This window comes from Pogoniulus pusillus, chromosome 2 (assembly GCF_015220805.1).
Source record: "Pogoniulus pusillus isolate bPogPus1 chromosome 2, bPogPus1.pri, whole genome shotgun sequence".
Lineage (NCBI taxonomy): Eukaryota > Metazoa > Chordata > Aves > Piciformes > Lybiidae > Pogoniulus > Pogoniulus pusillus.
The window spans coordinates 45304212-45322951 of record NC_087265.1 but is presented as its reverse complement, the minus strand read 5'-3'; the positions used below and the strand labels follow the sequence as shown (position 1 = coordinate 45322951).

Here is an 18740-nt window from a genome sequence, read left to right as displayed (position 1 = left end):
GGATGTTAGGAGGAAGTTGTTGGCAGAGAGAGTGAGATTGGCACTGGAATGGGCTGCCCAGGGAGGTGGTGGAGTGGCTGTCCCTGGAGGTGTTGAAGCAAAGCCTGGCTGAGGCACCTAGTGCCATGATCTAGTTGATTGGCCAGGGCTGGGTGCTAGGTTGGACTGGATGATCTTGGAGGTCTCTTCCAACCTGGTTGATTCTATGATTCTAAGAAGTAGCATAGGGATTATCTTTAGAATTGTTTTCTTAGTTGCTGTATTATGTGAAAGAAGCAGATCTTCTCAATGGTAACTGAACACCTCCTAACTGGCTTTCTTCACTGTCCCATGGAAAGGCCTGAGTGCTTTTTCTTGTGGTTGGGAAAGATAGGGAAGCATGTAAAAGTTATTTCTCAGGATATGTCAAAGTCTTCCTCTTCCATTTTGTACTCTATAGAGGCATCATATATCCAAGTTAGTCTGGGTGAAAAGTTTTCCATATCCAAATTTACACTGTTCTTTGATTGTTATCCAAAGAGGGACATAAATGCAGAGGCAGGAATTCCTCTTGGAGTCTGAACAGAGTGTTACATAATGTAAAAAAAATATATTTTGTAGAGCTGTTCATTAAAAAAAACAACAAATCTTTTTGTTGAAAGTAACAAAAAGCAATTGTGGCTAAGTACAAAACTGCTGAACTTTAGACTTCTGACCAGATTGCTCTGGGTTTCCTCCAGAATTCCAGTCCTTCAGAATTTGGCATTGTACATATTGTGCCATCATTCTTCTGCCAGTAAAGAATAAATCATTGAGATTGTCAGACTATCTTGTGGGGGTGCTGGTGGGTAACAAGTTAACCATGGCACAGCAATGTGCCCTTGTGGCCAAGAAGGCCAATGGGATCCTGGGGTGTATTAGGAAGAGTGTGTCCAGCAGATCAAGGGAGGTTCTTCGTCTTCTCTGCTCTGCCCTGCTGAGACCCCATCTTGAATACTGCATTCAGTTTTGGCCTCCCCAGTTTAAGAGGGACAGGAATCTGCTGGAGAGGGTCCAGCAGAGGGCTAGGAGGATGATGAGGGGACTGGAGGGCATGGCTTATGAGGAGAGGCTGAGGGACCTGGGGCTGCTTAGTCTGGAGAAGAGAAGACTGAGAGGGGATTTGATAAATGTTTATAAGTATCTGAGGGCTGCCAGGAGTGTGGGGACAGGCTCTGCTCACCGCTCCCTGGGAGAGGACAAGGAGCAATGGGTGTAAATTGCGGCAAAAAAGATTCTGCCTCAACAAAAGAGGGAACTTCTTTACTGTAAGGGAAACAGAGCACTGGAACAGGCTCCCCAGAGAGGCTGTGGAATCTCCTTCTCTGGAGCCTTTCAAGGCCTGTCTGGATGTGTTCCTCTGTGATCTGTGTTAGATAGGATTGTCCTGCTCTGGCAGGGGGGTTGGACTCAATGATCTGCTTGGGTCCCTTCCAACCCCTAACATCCTGTGAGCCTGTGATCTTTGTCTTATTTCTTTCCCTTGTGCTTTCTTTTCTTTCCTCTGGAAATTAGGTGCTGAATTTAAAAAAAAAAAAAAAAAAAAAAAAAAAGTTATTTTTTAAAAAACCATGAGAGCCAAAAAAATAATTCACATGTAAAGAAGAAAATCCCCAAGAACTATAACGTGTCAAACCTGAACTCATTAAAGAAAACTACAAATGTGGACTGGATGATCTTGGAGGTCTCTTCCAATCTGGTTGATTCTATGATTCTATGCTTCATTGCCAGTGTGTTGAAACAATAACTATGTAGGCATACCATGTTAAACAGAACAGCTTAAATGGTCAAGGCAGAGGTTTTAAAACTCAGTTTATACTCTGGAGAATTGTAAGTTCAATCTGACAGCAGGGTTTTCAATTCAGTGCCATATTCTGCTTGCCTTACTCAAATTATTTACACTCTCCAAGTATGGCAAAAGGAATTTGGGTCTAAGTGCTGATCCCTTCCTTTTCTCCTTTCCCAGCAGTAGTAAAAATCTAAATGCAGTACTGGAAACCTTAAATTTAGCATGTGTGTTGTCATGCTTTGGAAACTAGACAAGTAATTCTATTACATGTGAATATCAAGCAAAATCCTGCTGAATTGCTTGTTCCTGATTGAGAAATGCATAGCAGTTATCATAACCTTCTCCAAAGCAGAGTGTGTCCAGAGAAGGGTGACAATGGTGGTGAGGCCTGGAGCACAGTCCTTTGAGGAGAGGCTGAGAGAGCTTGAGGTGTTTAGCCTGGAGAAGAGGAGGGTCAGGGCTGATCTCATTGCTGTCTGCAACTACCTAAAGGGAGGCTGTAGCCAGGTAGGAGTTGGTCTCTTCTGCCAGGCAACCAGCAACAGAAGAAGGGGACACAGTCTCAAGTTGTGGTGGGGGAAGTCTAGGCTGGATGTTAGGAGGAAGTTGTTGGCAGAGAGAGTGATTGGCATTGGAATGGGCTGCCCAGGGAGGTGGTGGAGTCACTGTCCCTGGAGGTGTTGAAGCAAAGCCTGGATGAAGCACTTAGTGCCATGGTCTAGTTGATTGGATAGGGCTGGGTGCTAGGTTGGCCTGGCTGATCTTGGAGGTCTTTTCCAACCTCTTGATTCTGTGATTCTATGCTTCTAGTAGGAGAGGGAAGATTTCAAATTATTAGTTTTGTTGGTTTTCTTTGCATGTGTTTGAACATCCTTGTTTAGGTCAGGATCCATTTTAATTTTTTAGTGTGTCTTGAGGAGTCAGCATTACCCAAATTGTACTTCATCAGAGGTTTTGTCAGAAGGAAGGAGAATAGAAAACACATGAAGAACTCTGTTTTGAAGGCATGTTTTCTTGGACTTAGGAAGAGAATATTAGTAGATTTGCAAAACAGTGGTAGCAAAGAGGATATTACTGGCCAGTCCCTACTCCTGTGCTATAAAGTATAAATTGAGAGGCAGTGGATATGTGGGAATGCCAACATGTTCAGTTTAGAAGCACTGAAATTTGTGATTTCAGGCAAGGGAAGCATTGTTTTTTCAGGATCTCAGCTGCTGTATTTGGCTCACCTGCATCTTTACAGATGCTACCCTCTGATTCCAGCAGAGAGCTACTGGCTGTGCTCCAAGTTTGCATGGCTTATATTCCCTTTGGGCTTTTTTAGGGCTGCCACAAAGCTAGTTAGATCCAGTTACCTCCAATGATCATGAACTTTTTGACCATTTGTAGAAAGAAGATATAATGGGAGGTCTCTTCCAACCTGGTTGATTCTATCATTCTGTGAATAGATAGGAATTTCCCCTAAATGCATGGAATTCTAAATCATTAAAAAGCTTGCTGCATGCTAAATAAAGGCTTCAGTATTCATTTCCCAGGTTTTAAGGAAACTATTACATTTATAAATGCTCTTTTTTTAATGCTGGTGGTAGACATTGTTTAAATTGTGTGAAACCCTCACAAGAAATAGTTGAAAAAAGAAGCAACATGTCTCAGTTCTAATTTAAATTGCCCAGAGACTCAAATATAATTGATAGAAGCAACAACAATCTTTAGGATGCCCTTCCCTCTTCCCCCTTCTTTCCCAAAAGAAAAGGAATTAGATAGAGAGAGAGGAAAGGTAAAACAGGACCCAAATAAATAATCTCAGTGCCATTTGGAAGTTAAAAGAAGAAAAGTTTAACAAGAAATACAAGGTATATGAGGTAGGGAAGTTACAAAGATATAGGGAAGGGAGAACAAGATACAGAATATGGAAATACACAACCAGTTTTGATGGCAGTGGGTTTTGTCTGCCTCCTGGGTGATGGCCATGTGCTGAAACAGAGAGCAGCAGGAAACAGGAATGGTGATTGATTGTGAGCAGGGAGGCAGGGGAGAGAGGGAGAACAGAAAGTCCCCCTGCTTTTATGGATCTTCCGAAGGGGGAGTGGGCTAACCACCATCCCCTGGTAGTGTTCAGACCCACTCCTGGGGAGGGGTGAAGCCCACCTGGGTTCAGGTTCAAGATCACTTCCCCAGGAGGGTTAAGCCTGTACACAGCACATTAGAGTACAGCAAAAACTACTTAGTATTATGTCAAAAAAACCTGATTAGCTAAAACTCTCAATTTCCTGATTGTCATGAATATCACCCCTGAAATTTACATCACATGAGAACTATTGTCTTAGAACTTTGTGCTAATTAATAGCGGCTATTTGATTCTAGTAGTTTGTGATAATTAATAGTGGCTGTTTGATTCAGAGAATGCTGAGGTTTTAATGGCTGTCTTTTTAAATGTTCTCTACCTCAGTGTATGTATCATAAGGTACAAAAAGCATACCAATTCCTCAAATATGATGTACATTGATATTTTGTACACCTGTCTTTGTCATCCAGGGAGTGGTGTGAGAATTGCTTATCATTTCTAAATGAACTTACTCAATTCTTCTTTGTGTGCAGTTAAGTTTATAGTCATTTGGCCAGGCTCTACTATGTGTGAACTGCTATAGGGGTGGGGATTGTGATACTGAGACAGGTGTAAATGGAATAAAACTGTGACCAAATCTGATTAATGATAAAAGGAAAAGTGCTCTGAGTTTAAATTTGTAACCTGTGTTGTATTCTGTGTTTCTCTTTTGCAGACCTTTATAGTATTGAATAAAGGGAAGGCAATATTCCGATTCAGTGCCACCTCTGCCCTGTACATGTTAACTCCTTTCAATCCTCTTAGAAAGATAGCTATTAAGATTTTGGTACATTCATATCCTTTTCAAGTGGTTAGTCTAAAACTGTAATAAATGAGATGTTACTTAGAATGAAATCATTCTCTTACATATGTCCCATGATCTATAGTGCTTTGTCTTTCTCTCCATTATTTCTGTCTTCTTTTCTTCTTATTATTCCCTTTTTTACATTTGTGTTCATTGCTGCATCTTAATATAGTAACATCAGAAGCCAGACAACCAGTCATCGTGCTTTACACTTTCTTCCTCTGTCTTTTTTCTTCCCCCACCTCTTTTTCTTACCCTTCCCTCTTATTTTTCCTGTAATCACATCTTTTTTTTCATCTTCCTCCTCCTCCTCCACATTTTTCATACACTGCAGATACTCTGCTCAAAATACTTTTAGCTCTTCGCTGACATTTTGTGTTAAAAATCAAATCTTTGATCCCAGGTTTGTGCTTGCATGAATATTTAGTCAAAGTATGGCTTCAAAATTCCTTTTCATATTCTGATTCAGATCACAATTGCGGAAGGATGGGTTGATAAAACAGCTTAGGTGTCTTGTTTTATTATACATTCTCAGTCCTACATGTCTAAATTATTTCTTCATTATTATTGCATTAAGCAGTGCTAATACTGTTGATGTTTTAGTTTCAGTCTTCAAGCAGGTTGTGAGATTTCCACATTACAGGCAGAAATTTGCAAAGCTAAGTGATTTCTTATGTTAGGTTTTTTTCAGTGTCTCGATAGCTGACTATAGCAGGCATCTCCCAATGGTCTGATATTGATTGCTGAGATGTGCAATGAGAGCAAAGCCATCCCTGGAGGTGTTCAAGAAAAGATTGGATGAGGCACTTAGTACCATGGTCTAGTTGACTGGATAGGGCTGGGGGATAGGTTGGACTGGATGCTCTTGGAGGTCTCTTCCAACTTGATATATTCTGTGATTCTATGATTCATTGGCTTCAGCAATTCTGCTTACTTAAGGAACATATACAGATCTTTGCACACTTCCATTTTGCAGAAGTCTAACATAAGCACATTGAAAGTAGTTTGGGGTGTAGCATTACATATAAAGATTCTAAGATCATGTAGAATAACATTGGAAAGGGTTTTTTTTAACCCAGTCATCATATAATGGGGGTGGTTATGTATTGCATGTTGCTATCAATGGGAAGCCTAGAAATGACTCCAGAATGTTGGCATGCTATAAAGCATAATTCATATGCTTTTCATATATATATTCATATATAGCTATAAAGCTATAATTCAATTGCATGAATTATAATTGAAGATCATGGGACTGAGATGGTGATGAAGAGTTAGAGTCAATGAAGCCAGAACTCTGGAAAACATTGTTTAAATTTGTGGGAAGGTATATTCTGATTCTTCAGGGATGAAAGAATAATGAGGACCTGCAAGGAACATTTCATCAAAAAGGGTTTTGAAAGCCTACCAAAAAAAAAATACAAGCTTGTGAAACTCTCTTCTAATATGTTATTTTTTTATGCTTGGGTTTGGTTTTTTTAAACACCTTTCTTTCTCTTCTTTTCCATTCACATATGAACGACACTGTGAGAAGTTAGATTCTGAGTAAATGATTTGAAATGTATTTCCTGAGCAGAAATCCTGAAGGATTTCTGAATGTAATGTCAGAGTTTGACAGTCAGAAAGGGAGAGACACCTACTGGTATTTGATTTTTTTTCTTTCTCTTGTTACTGTAGCCATGCAAGGAAAGCTTTGTGAGGGGAACCTGACAATACTTGCCACCCCATTATACTCTGTGTGAACCTACATTTTAGTTAGAGGAGCTGAGGTGCTGCCTCTCAAAATCGTTTTTGTCCTTCCCCTAGTTTTAGATGATGGTGCCATCAGGTGGACATTTTCTGCATCACCACTGGGTTTCATTTTGGTGGTTGTGTTCTTTTTCTACGTTTGAAAGAAGAAAATAGAAGAAGAAAACATTTTTTTTTCACTATATGCGAGATCAGATTTGTCTGAATGATCAAAAATAAATGTTTTTGTGTTATTCCACTAAATTAGAAACTTCAAACATTCACATTTTTATCCAATAGGAAAAAATAAGGTCTTCTTAAAATTAAGGGGGGGCAGAGGAGGCTATATATTTCAGGGTTTCTAATTTTTAGCAGATCCTCAATTCAAGAGAGATATTGAGATACTGGAACGTGTCCAGAGAAGGGTGACAAAGCTGGTGAAAGGCCTGGAACACAAACCCTATGAGAAGAGGCTGACGGAGCTGGGGGTGTGCAGTCTGGAGAAGAGAAGGCTCAGAGGTGACCTCACTGCTGTCTGCAGCTACCTGAAGGGAGGCTGTAGCCAGGTGGGAGTTGGTCTCTTCTCCCAGACAACCAGCAACAGAACAAGGGGACACAGTCTGAAGTTGTGCCAGGGCTGGTCTAGGCTGGATGTTAGGAGGAAGTTGTTGCCAGAGAGAGTGCTTGGCATTGGAATGGGCTGCCCAGGGAGGTGGTGGAGTCTCCATCCCTGGAGGTGTTGAAGCAAAGCCTGGCTGAGGCACTTAGTGCAATGGTCTAGATGACTGGATAGGGCTGGGTGCTAGGTTGGCCTGGATGGTCTTGGAGGTCTCTTCCAACTTGGTTGATTCTATGATTCTATGAAATCTGCCCAAGCAGCATGCTTTTTGATACTCTTTTTTTTTTTATGAGACTTTTCTGGTTTTCATTCCTTAACCTGTAACCTACATTATTCAGCATGCTTATCATGTGCACTATTTTGACCAACTGTGTATTTATGACCATGAGTAACCCTCCAGACTGGACAAAGAATGTAGAGTAAGTTCAATGGATTTTCTTTGAATAATATTCAGTAATCTAAAATAAACAGCTGTAAATTGTTTGATATTAAGGATGGCATCCACTGGCAGCAGCTACCTTGTTGGTATAACTTTCAACAGCTACTCAGATGCTATTTTCTTCTGTTTAATAGTAAATATGTATTTTACAATGTTTGCCTCACTACCAGTTGTTCAGTGTCCATCCTCTCTTTGCATTACTAGATGAGGAATGTAGGAAGAGAATCTAATCTTATGACTATGCAAAAAAAAAAAAGTGGATTATAAGTATTTTCCACTGCATTGCCTGTTGTATCTGTGCAAGAATGCAGGGAAATGCACTCTTCCATCTATACTGCAATAACCCTTACAGATAAAGTGATAGTCTGTTACATCCATGCAAGAATGCAGAGAAATGCACTCTTCCATCTCCACTGCAATAACCCTTACAGATAAAGTGATAATCTAAGGAGTTCATCATCATGCAGCTTTCCTTTGCCAAGGACAATGTAACAATGGAAATCTTGTATGAGAAACAAACTACTCCAAAAGTGCTTAAGTCTTTATGGCTAATCTCCCTGTAGGAAGATAACAGGTCCAATATGATGTCAACTACTTGGTGCCAGTGTACAATTGGTTCATATTTCCTCAGTTTCAAGGCTGTAGACCACAGTGTGAAACACTGAGCTGCACCATGAATCAATTTTGCTACAGCATTTTATGCTTCTGCTTCTTGATTCCTAACTGCTATCGATGATACACAGCTGCTTAATCTCCAGTGATCACAAATGAAATCATAGGCAGGGTAGGCATTCTTATTTTGAGTTCAGGATGAACTTATGTGTATTTAGAATATCTAGCACATAATTAGTATTTAGGAATAAAGATAGCTTGAATATTTGTTCATGACAATATATTATGCTATTTAACTATACAACAGAAGTCCTCATCTCTTGATTGAAGTTGTACACACCTTTATTTTTTAGTAATTGAGCTGAAAAATTCACATTGGCAAATTGGTTTATGCTTGGCTCAAGTATGAAAACCAATTCAAACCTTGATAGCAGTTCAATTGGAATTATTTTCCATTAAAGATAGAAAGGAAATTAAAATTCAGAGGTAGAAAAATTGAGCTGCCACAATTTTTAGACCAAATGAGTGCTGAATTTTTTGGACGTTTCTAAATGATTTTGGTTATCCTTGCACAGGATCCTACATCTGAAAACACTCATTTCATTCCACTGCTATGCCTCTCATGATGAAGGTGAAGTACTGGATGTACCTGCTTTTTAACAGAGTCAGTCAGGACTGAGGAGGGTTAGCACCTTGCCAGCTCATGCTACTAAGCAGCATTTCAGTATAAACCCCACATTTAAAATACACATTTTACAACTAGAAGCAACTTCTGAAGTCCTGTCATAATCCATCTTTGTGTTTTGTTATGACATGGATTTGAATTGGACATAGAGGAGGTCCCTTCCAACCTAAACCATTCTATGATCCTATAAAGATGCATCAATCAAGTCACCAGGAATTTTGCAGCTGTCTCATTTGTATAGATCACAGAATTTGAGCTTGAGCTATGTGTTGCCGTTTAGTCTTTTAATCGCAATTTGATTCCTCCTTCCATGTGCTAAAAAAATGCAGGTAAAGTTGGTTGTAACTTCCAGCAAATTTGAATATTTAGTCTTGATTCTTCCTTCCATGTGCTAAAAAAAATGCAGATATTGAAAACTGGTTGTAACTTCCAGCAAATTCTTCACTTAACGAGACAAAAATGCGAACAAAGCAACTCGAGAGCACAGTATATAACGAGTGTATTTCTATGAACTCTGTCTTGCCTATTTTCCTCAGATACACATTCACTGGAATTTATACCTTTGAATCACTTATTAAAATTCTTGCAAGGGGCTTCTGTTTAGAAGATTTTACCTTTCTTCGAGACCCATGGAACTGGCTAGATTTCACTGTCATTACATTCGCGTAAGTTTTCGACTCTTCTTTAAATGTTTTTTAATAGAAATGAAATCAGTGACTGAAAAAACACCTCATGTTTTGTCAGCCAGAACATTTGGAGCCTGGACTTCCTGCAGTTTCAATATGTTTCTTCTACCTCTTTTACACATTTTAGTATTTCTAACTAAGCATGTGCTGCAGAGGCCGACATGGTGTGCCAGCCCCTTAGGACTGTGAATACAATCAGCCTGAACTGTTCACATCCTGTCTCCTTTCTGCATACCAGGATTAAAGGAATCCTTTTGACTTCCTGCTATAAGATGACCAAATTATAGATCAAACTTCCAGCCAATGTGGTTTATTTTGATAAAACTTAATTTCATTTTATGATCAGAAGCATATTTATAACACAGGCAAAATGCAGTTATTCATCATATCATCATCAGTGAATGGTGAAGAGGTCTTTATCAAAGACCCAAGCAATAGGATAAGCTCTGCCTCAATTCTGAGTAACTGTGATTTAATCCTACAGGTATGTAACAGAATTTGTAAACCTAGGCAATGTTTCAGCTCTTCGAACTTTCAGAGTATTGAGAGCTTTGAAAACTATTTCTGTAATCCCAGGTAAGAAGTAGTTGGTGTAAGGTGTTAGGCCCCTCGCATCTCCAACTGTTATTTGTGTGCTGTCATTGTGTTTGTGTGTGAACTCCCCTATTACAGATATGTGACAGAGTTTGTGGACCTGGGCAATGTCTCAGCGTTGAGAACATTCAGAGTTCTCCGAGCTTTGAAAACAATATCAGTCATTCCAGGTGAGAGCTAGGTTAAACACTGAGGCTGACTTTTGATTTACAAAGGCTGTACTCAAGTTTCTAAAGCATGAGCCTTATTTGCTACACATTCTTAACCATATAAAAAAGCAGGAATCAAGATGTAATTTTAAGTAAGTTGATTCTTGCATTTCTTATATTAGTTATATTTTCTCATAAAAACAAAAAAAAATCAGCCTTTGAGTTTAACAAATTCTTGCATGAGATATTTGCAGTAAACACCCTATGTGATTTGCATCTTCTGACATCAAGCTTTACATGTTTTAAATCTAAGTTAATTTGAGCTTTTGTACTGATGCAAATTTTATCATTTATTGCAGGCACTTGAATATAGCAACTTAATTCAGTTTTAAGTCATGTATAAAAAAATTAAAGGATAGCATGGGCCATGCATGGGGTATTGTTTTAAAGATGTCTTTCTTCTCCAAACCCCTCTTTATATTGTAAGAAGCTCATGATTTCATTCAAATATGCACCTATAATGTCTTTACAATGGGTTGACTATTGCAGAATACTTTCTAAAAGGTTCATATAAGAAAGGTTTGGGCAAGAAGCATCAGCGAAAGCCAACAGCTGCTCCTCTATGTAGGGTTGAGATATAGCATGAAAAATAAAATCACTTGGTTTTGGCATAAAAAGTGCGTTCAGTATTATCTACTTTTTATTTCTGTACACTCTAAGTAAGCATAAATTTAACAGCTTTTCATTCATCTTCACAAGTAATAAAGCTTTCATTAGAATTATTGTCTCACAGATAATAGACTCATCTATTGGTCATTTTGCATGAAACCTGTATCTTGTCAGGAAAAATCATGTGATTTCTTGGTGTGTTTCGTGTCTCTTTAATGTCACAGTAAAAATCTTTTCTCTTGGCAGGCTTGAAGACTATTGTGGGAGCCCTAATTCAGTCTGTGAAGAAGCTCTCAGACGTAATGATCCTGACTGTGTTTTGTCTGAGTGTATTTGCGCTCATAGGGCTGCAGCTGTTCATGGGCAACCTGAGGAATAAATGCCTGCAGTGGCCTCCAGACAATTCTACTTTTGAAACAACTGTTATTTCCTACTTTAATAGCTCTGTAGGTGAAAATGGTACATTTATTAATACAACAATGACAATATTCAACTGGGACGAGTACATCGAAGACAGAAGTAAGAATTAATTATGTCATCTATGGCACTGATTTTCTGGCATATTTTAAAGGAGATACAAAAGCATCAGTATCTCTCCATTGCATTTAAAGTAGCACAATCTGGCCAACAGACAGAAAAGCACTCATTTTGTGTAGTAACTAAAAGAACAATCATTATGCAGCTTAACATTCTCATCAGGTCATACTGGGAAGCAAGGTAACTTTCTACCTTGTACTGAATATGACTTTTAGGCTAAGTCCACATTGCAGCATAAAGCAGCAATTTCTGTGCTTTATTCAAGCATCCTGAAGTAGAGTGACAGGCTTAGTATGGGGCCTGAAATCATACAGCTACATTAGTGGTAGATAATGCCCAAACCCTTAAATCCACATTTGAATGTCTGTGAGCACATGAATCCTGATATAGCCCATAAATTCAGCTGTGTTCTTTCTTCAAGACCTAGCAACTGTCTGTGCACCACACTTCCCTGGCCAGCTCTGGTGGAGGGCCCATAGGCCCAAAGTAGGCTTATACCTGTTTACCTATCACAGGGACAGAAATAGACCTGGCACCATAAAGTCTGGCCTGCCCAGGACTCAGGTTGTGTAACGCGGTTGTATAAGCCCATGTGTCTAGCTTATGGCCTACTGGGTGCAACGCCCATGCTGTCCCCATATTTGGGGGGGCCAGGCCTCTGGCCCTTGCCTATTATGGTATGCTTTGGTTAACTGCCAAGCTGGTTGGTCATTCTGGTAGCCAAGGGGCCATTAATCTCAGCCCACATCTGATAAATAGGAAATACACAGGTAAACAAAGGCAACACCAGCACAAAAAATGCATTTATGAGAGCACTGATGATTTATCCTGTTCTTCTGATTCTAGAGACCTAGCAACTAGATTTGCTTCTCATCTCTGGAAAATAAAGAAATTAACATTTCAGTAGGCTGAAGATGAGCCAGCAGTGTGCCCAGGTGGCCAAGAGAGCCAATATCACCCTGGCCTGGATCAGGAACAGTGTGGGCAGCAGGACAAGGGAAGTTATTCTGCCCCTGTACTCAACACTGGGCAGGCCACAGCTTGGGTACTGTGTCCAGTTCTGGGCTCCTCAATTCAAGGGAGATGTTGAGATAGTGGAACGTGTCCAGAGAAGGGTAACAAAGCTGGTGAGGGGCCTGGAACACAAACCCTATGAGGAGAGGCTGAGGGAGCTGGAGGTATGCAGCCTGGAGAAGAGGAGGCTTAGAGGTGACCTCATTGCTGTCTACAACTACCTGAAAGGAGTCTGTAGCCAAGTGGGGGTTGGTCTCTTCTGCCAGGCAAGCAGCAACAGAAGAAGGGGACACAGTCTGAAGTTGTGCCAGGGCTGGTCTAGGCTGGATGTTAGGAGGAAGTTGTTGGCAGAGAGAGTGAGATTGGCACTGGAATGGGCTGCCCAGGGAGGTGGTGGAGTCACCATCCCTGGAGGTGTTGAAGAAAAGTCTGGATGAGACACTTAATGCTATGGTCTAGTTGACTGGCTAGGGCTGGGTGCTAGGTTGGCCTGGTTGATCTTGGAGGTCTCTTCCAACCTGGTTGATTCTATGGTTCTGTGATTCTATGACTGGTTCTGTGATTCTATGACTGTTGTCCTGTTATTAGGTTGGCAGGTGACAGGAAAAAATGCAATACAGCACATTTTGGTTTTTCCACATGGCTATTGATTATTTCTATTACTTTATTGTTATCATTTTGTATTGACCATTTTGTTATTTAAATGTATTCAAAACTAGTGGCCTGAGAGTTGAGCTGACTGGATGATTTAACTGAATCCTGTGTTTAGCAGAGTTGTAGCTGTGCCACATAAGAATGTGAATTAGGCCCTGAGACAGCTTTGCAAATCCACCTTGGAACCTATCTGTACATTTAAACTTTTCCAGCTTTTTGGGTTAAGGTTATATATCTCATAGGGTATGATATGCTAGCACCAGTGTCTGAAAAGCCACTATTCTTTCATCTGGTATCTATGCATAGATTGCAGATGTGTAAGTTATGCACATAATCTTTCTGTCTCCTCAAATAAGCAGATTTTATGCTGTCTTTATTTTACACTGGCCATGACAAGAGTAGAAGCAGTCAACAGGAACTGGTTGCAATTCCCTGCTTGTCTCTTTAGCATTAGACCTCATTTAGTTCATGCCAGCTAAGCTAGTCCACTCCAGCTGGCATCAAATCTTGGGGAACCATCTGCTTCCTGGGAACAGCCAGAACATACCTAATTTTGGCAACTTAATATGCCACCTGACCCAAAACTCTCCACTGGAGATTCCCATTTTATCATAAGGATCCTAAAGTAGGAATTGATGGCAAATAGGTTTTCTCTTTCTGCCTTTAAAGCCTAGAGGAGGGATGGGGGAAGAAATGAAAGCAAAAACATGAGGAAAAAGGGAAGAGGAAAAGGAGAGGAGATTTTTGTGTAGTAATTTTTATTGCACTGTACAATGAAAGAATTTTTTTAACTCAGCTGCTCAAGCCAAGATCCACTTTGCAATTTCTTGTGCATGTTGTGTAATGTTTTCATGCTGCAGACATGTCACAACTTTTTCAAGTAGTATTTGGATGAAATAATATGTAATGAATAAATCAATAGAACTGCTGTATATCAAAATACATGAACAGAGGATAGCAAGTGCCATCATCCTTTGTCTCATTTTTCTGGTATTAGTTCATTCATTAGTTCATATCAAAATACATGAACAGAGGATAGTGGTTGCCATCATCCTTTGTCTCATTTTTCTGGTATTAGTTCATTCATGAGTTCATTAGTTCATTCAACCATCATATCTTACTCATTTCAGTAGGTTACTGAGGATTAGCTGCACAATTACCTTTCTGTTTTCTAAAGAAAGGCCAACTTCATTACTCTATAGCTGTCAGAACAGTATTTTTCCATGTCTTTTTTCATTCCTAAGCATTATATGATTGCAAGTAGGGGTTGAAACTAGATGATATAGACTGGATGTTAGGAGGAAGTTGTTGGCAGAGAGAGTGATTGGCATTGGAATGGGCTGCCCAGGGAGGTGGTGGAGTTGCTGTCCCTGGAGGTGTTCAAGAAAAGGCTGGATGAGACACTTAGTACCATGATCTGACTGCATAGGGCTGGGTGCTAGGTTGGCCTGCATGATCTTGGAGGGCTCTTCCAACCTGGTGTTGTGAAGGGGTTTTGTTTGTGTTTGAGGTAAGATAAGAGGCCGAATTTAAAAGGGTTTTAAATAATTTAATATTATATACAAAGAGAATTTCCCCCCCAAATTTCTATGCAGTTAACCTACACAAGTTCTTTGTATGCAGTTGTGAAATTTTTCACAGAATGTCTATTTACAGTAGGATTCAGGAATTTGGTAGAGGTTTGGAAAGGTTTGGATAGAGAGTCTGGTGGCATAAAAGTGCCACGAGTAAAGCTACTGAAATTCTTAGCTGTTCAAATCATAGAATCATAGAATCAACCAGGTTGGAAGAGACCTCCAAGATCATCCAGTCCAACCTAGCACCCAGCCCTAGCCAATCAACCAGACCATGGCACTAAGTGCCTCATCCAGGCTTTTCTTCAACACCTCCAGGGACGGTGCCTCGACCACCTCCCTGGGCACCCCATTCCAATGCCAATCACTCTCTCTCCCAAAAACTTCCTCCTAACATCCAGCCTAGACCTACCCTGGCACAACTTGAGACTGTGTCCCCTTGTTCTATTGCTGGTTACCTGGGAGAAGAGGCCACCCCCCACCTGGCTACAATCTCCCTTCAGGTAGTTGTAGACAGCAATAAGAATCGAGATTGTTCAGTTACTCACTAGTTGGAGGCACAGTCTCTGTGGTCCCAAATATGTGTAGCAAAGCCACGTTGTTGACCCTCATGGATCTGAACAGTTCAGTTCACATATTGGGGCGTGCTGTCTGAGGAGGCTCCACGGGCACCATTGGGCTGGCAACGGCGGCTGGCCGGGAGCGCCTTGGTCGATCGTTCCTCTTGGCCGGTGCAAAGTGCTGTGGGCTGGAAACATGTAGCAGTGGTGGCCCCAGGCGACGAAGATGCTAGGAGGAGTGGGTGGAGGAGGGTGGCAGGAGCACTGAATTGTCCTATTTATGAGATGTGGGCCGAGACTCATGGTCCTTTGGCCACAATGCTGTCCAATGAGCATCTGGCAGCAGGCCTAAACATGCCAAATAAAGTAGAGTCCACAGGTCTGGTACCCTCAAATATGGAGAGGGCACAGGTGGGCCCATACCCTAGGTGCATGAGCTTATACAACTTGTTCAGCTCAACCTTGCAAGCAGGCAGGCCAGACTTGAAGGCGCCAGGCTTGTTGTGTCCCTTTGTCCACTTAATTTGTTTTCCCCTGGTTTAGATAGAAAAACACCTTTCAGAGGGAAAACATGTCCAGGCAAGCATAGACTTGTAAACAAGGCTGTTCAGGCCTGTGTGTCCCTCCACCACACCTGGTTGATTCTATGATTCTGTGATCCTTGTGCTCTCTTCCAACCCTGACTGATTCTATGGGACTGGATGGGGCACTTGGTGCCATGGTCTAGTTGACTGGCTAGGGCTGGGTGCTAGGTTGGACTGGATGATCTTGGAGGTCTCTTCCAACCTACTTGATTCTATGATTCTGTATATTGCAGTTAAACTGTTTTTTAGGTCTGCTTTTGTTGTTTAAAGTGTAAAATTCTATGTCGTTACTCATGTTCTATTGGGTATAAATGCTGAGGTGATTATTATTATTATTTTTTATAAACAGGTCATTTCTACTTCTTGGAAGGGCAAAATGATGCTCTGCTGTGTGGCAATAGCTCAGATGCAGGGTAAGAACATGGTCACTTTTCATTATGCATAAAGAAAGAAATAATTAGCTACTTAGAATAGCTGACATAGTCAACTTTTGGTATTAGTGGTACTGTAGAACTTCAAATTACCAATGGTTTGCAATTGAAATTAGACCTAAATATAACCATCTATATGATTTGAGTTTACACAGGAACTTTTATCAGCATCTTAGGCTAACTTTTGAAAAGTAACCACACAAATGCTACGTGTGCATAAATGATGCTGCCAGCTTGCTAACTACTGTTTATCATCAGCCATGTTAGTTGACCTTCTTCTCATGTACTGGTGGAGATGTATTGATGTGACATATAGTGGGGAAGGGTAGATGACTATTATGTTATTAAAGCATTGAAATATCATTAGGAAATGGAATTTAAACATTTAAACCAATAAGATATGTCTTTTTATTCTTGGTGTGTGGAATAAAATGTTGCTTGTTCATGATTTCATTAGCAACTGGTACTCCTTTTAGCATTTTGTGATTTACTATAGGAGTAGTTGTTAAAAATAGCATTTCCTCTTCTTTTGTAGTCAATGTCCAGAAGGATATATATGTGTGAAAGCTGGTAGAAACCCCAACTATGGCTACACAAGTTTTGATACATTCAGTTGGGCATTCTTGTCACTGTTTCGATTGATGACTCAGGACTTTTGGGAGAATCTTTACCAGCTGGTGAGGACTTATTAAAATAAACAGCACCATCACCAATACCATTACTACATAGTATTTGCATAGATATTCATTCATGTGTCCCTAAGACATTGGGACAGATATCATCTTTTATTTCATATATGTAAGCTGTCTAAAGCCCTAGGGCCCTCGTTCATGATATAGGTTCCCACATGCTACGTGAATGCATAAGAATCAGATGCTGTGTTATAAAGGAGGGTAAGCATTACTGCTCTTCTCACAAACGAGTAAATTAACTTAAGTTGTTAAACTTTGTTACCCAGACATGCTATAAATAGATGCTACTTAAATTGATATGCTGTCTAGTACAGATTTGTCTTTGAAAATGTTACATCTTGTCCCTGAACTCTGCATATCCTTAACCTGAAGGATAGTGATGCGTGCAGTGTGGCATTCTGTATATGCACTGTGGCATTGTAGTGTGAGACTAGTGAGGCAATAAGGTAAGCTACTGGTTAGAAAGCCCCAATACTGTTAGATTTAAAGGTGGTGATACAGATGTATAATGGGGAAAGGAGCTACTACTGCAAGGTTTTCAATGATAGACATTCTCATGTATTCAACCTACAGAGACTTATTTACCTTGACCATAGCATACACAAAACTTGGCTATTTGCACATCTATAATATCACTTGTATGTGGAAAAAGTAACTAAATAATCTTGTTCTAACACAAAGCAACCTTACAATGTAGTTCTAGATTATAACACAGATCCTACCCTATTATGTAAGAGTATTTAAGAATCTGCTAAAACTCTGTATTCTCTTTTTTTCTCCAGACACTGCGTGCTGCTGGGAAGACATACATGATATTTTTTGTTTTGGTCATTTTCCTGGGTTCTTTCTACCTGATTAACTTGATCCTGGCTGTGGTTGCCATGGCCTATGAAGAACAGAATCAAGCAACCATGGAAGAAGCAGAACAGAAAGAAGCAGAATTTCAGCAAATGCTGGAACAACTGAAAAAGCAACAGGAAGAAGCTCAGGTATCCCTGTAAAGTATAATTCCTTCTTCCATTCATGATTGTGATCAGATGATTTATGTCCATGTATGAGAATACTTTTATTCCCTTAATACATTGTCTTATAAATCCCTTTGTTTTGCAAACAGCTTTAATGTTTTCCATTGCACTGTTTCTATTGATTTGAGTGATCCTGTTAATTTGTGACAAATATGATAACCTATAAACTAAATACTGACTTCTTCTAATTGGAGATTGAAATTAGTGTTTTTTACTGAGCACTCAAAAGAAGTTGCCCAGAGTGCCTGTGGAGTTGCCATACCTAGAGATAATCAAAAGCTCTCTGAACGTGCTCTTGGGCAGCCTGCTTTAGGTGACCCTTTCTGTGCTGGGGAGTTGGACACGATGACTACCAGAGGTTCTTTTCTAACCTCAACCATTGTATCATTCTGTGAAATGGAAATAGAAATGTGGGGAAAATAACCCCAGGATTTCTATTTAAATAAGTAGAGGAGGTACTGAGAGAGAAATATTTTGCTTTAGCAGCATTTGTCTTTTTCTGCTCCTTCCCCAGCTGACACAGCAAGAGGCTGTGTTCCAGTTTTAAGGGAAACAAGAGAAAAAGTTGCTGTGATACACATATCATGATTACATACTGCTTTGAAATTACCTTTTTTTTTTGGTGACTTCAAAGTCTTTAATAGAATAAGTGATCATGTGGCTACATAGAGCAGAAGCTGAACTGGGTATTTCATGTAAGCATGATTAAAATACCTAAACCCTAAAAGGGAGTTTTTGTTAGTTTGGTAAGTTGGTACCTGGCTTCTGATTT

The 18740-nt window shown here is 40.1% G+C and overlaps 1 protein-coding gene across 6 annotated transcripts in view; it reads left to right on the top strand.

The window, feature by feature from the left end:
• SCN2A (sodium voltage-gated channel alpha subunit 2) overlaps nt 1–18740 on the top strand; it is a 100828-nt gene that overhangs the window by 31775 nt on the left and 50313 nt on the right. For 3 of the 6 annotated variants that reach the window (XM_064163955.1, XM_064163972.1, XM_064163947.1), the window contains 8 exons: nt 4588–4708; nt 7395–7482; nt 9336–9464; nt 10158–10249; nt 11144–11416; nt 16170–16233; nt 16787–16928; nt 17726–17932. In XM_064163955.1, the coding sequence (XP_064020025.1) occupies nt 4588–4708; nt 7395–7482; nt 9336–9464; nt 10158–10249; nt 11144–11416; nt 16170–16233; nt 16787–16928; nt 17726–17932 (1116 nt within the window). Of the gene's footprint in view, nt 1–4587; nt 4709–7394; nt 7483–9335; nt 9465–9969; nt 10062–10157; nt 10250–11143; nt 11417–16169; nt 16234–16786; nt 16929–17725; nt 17933–18740 lie in introns of those variants that run through there. The other 3 variants (XM_064163982.1, XM_064163964.1, XM_064163987.1) reach the window with 2 other exon arrangements.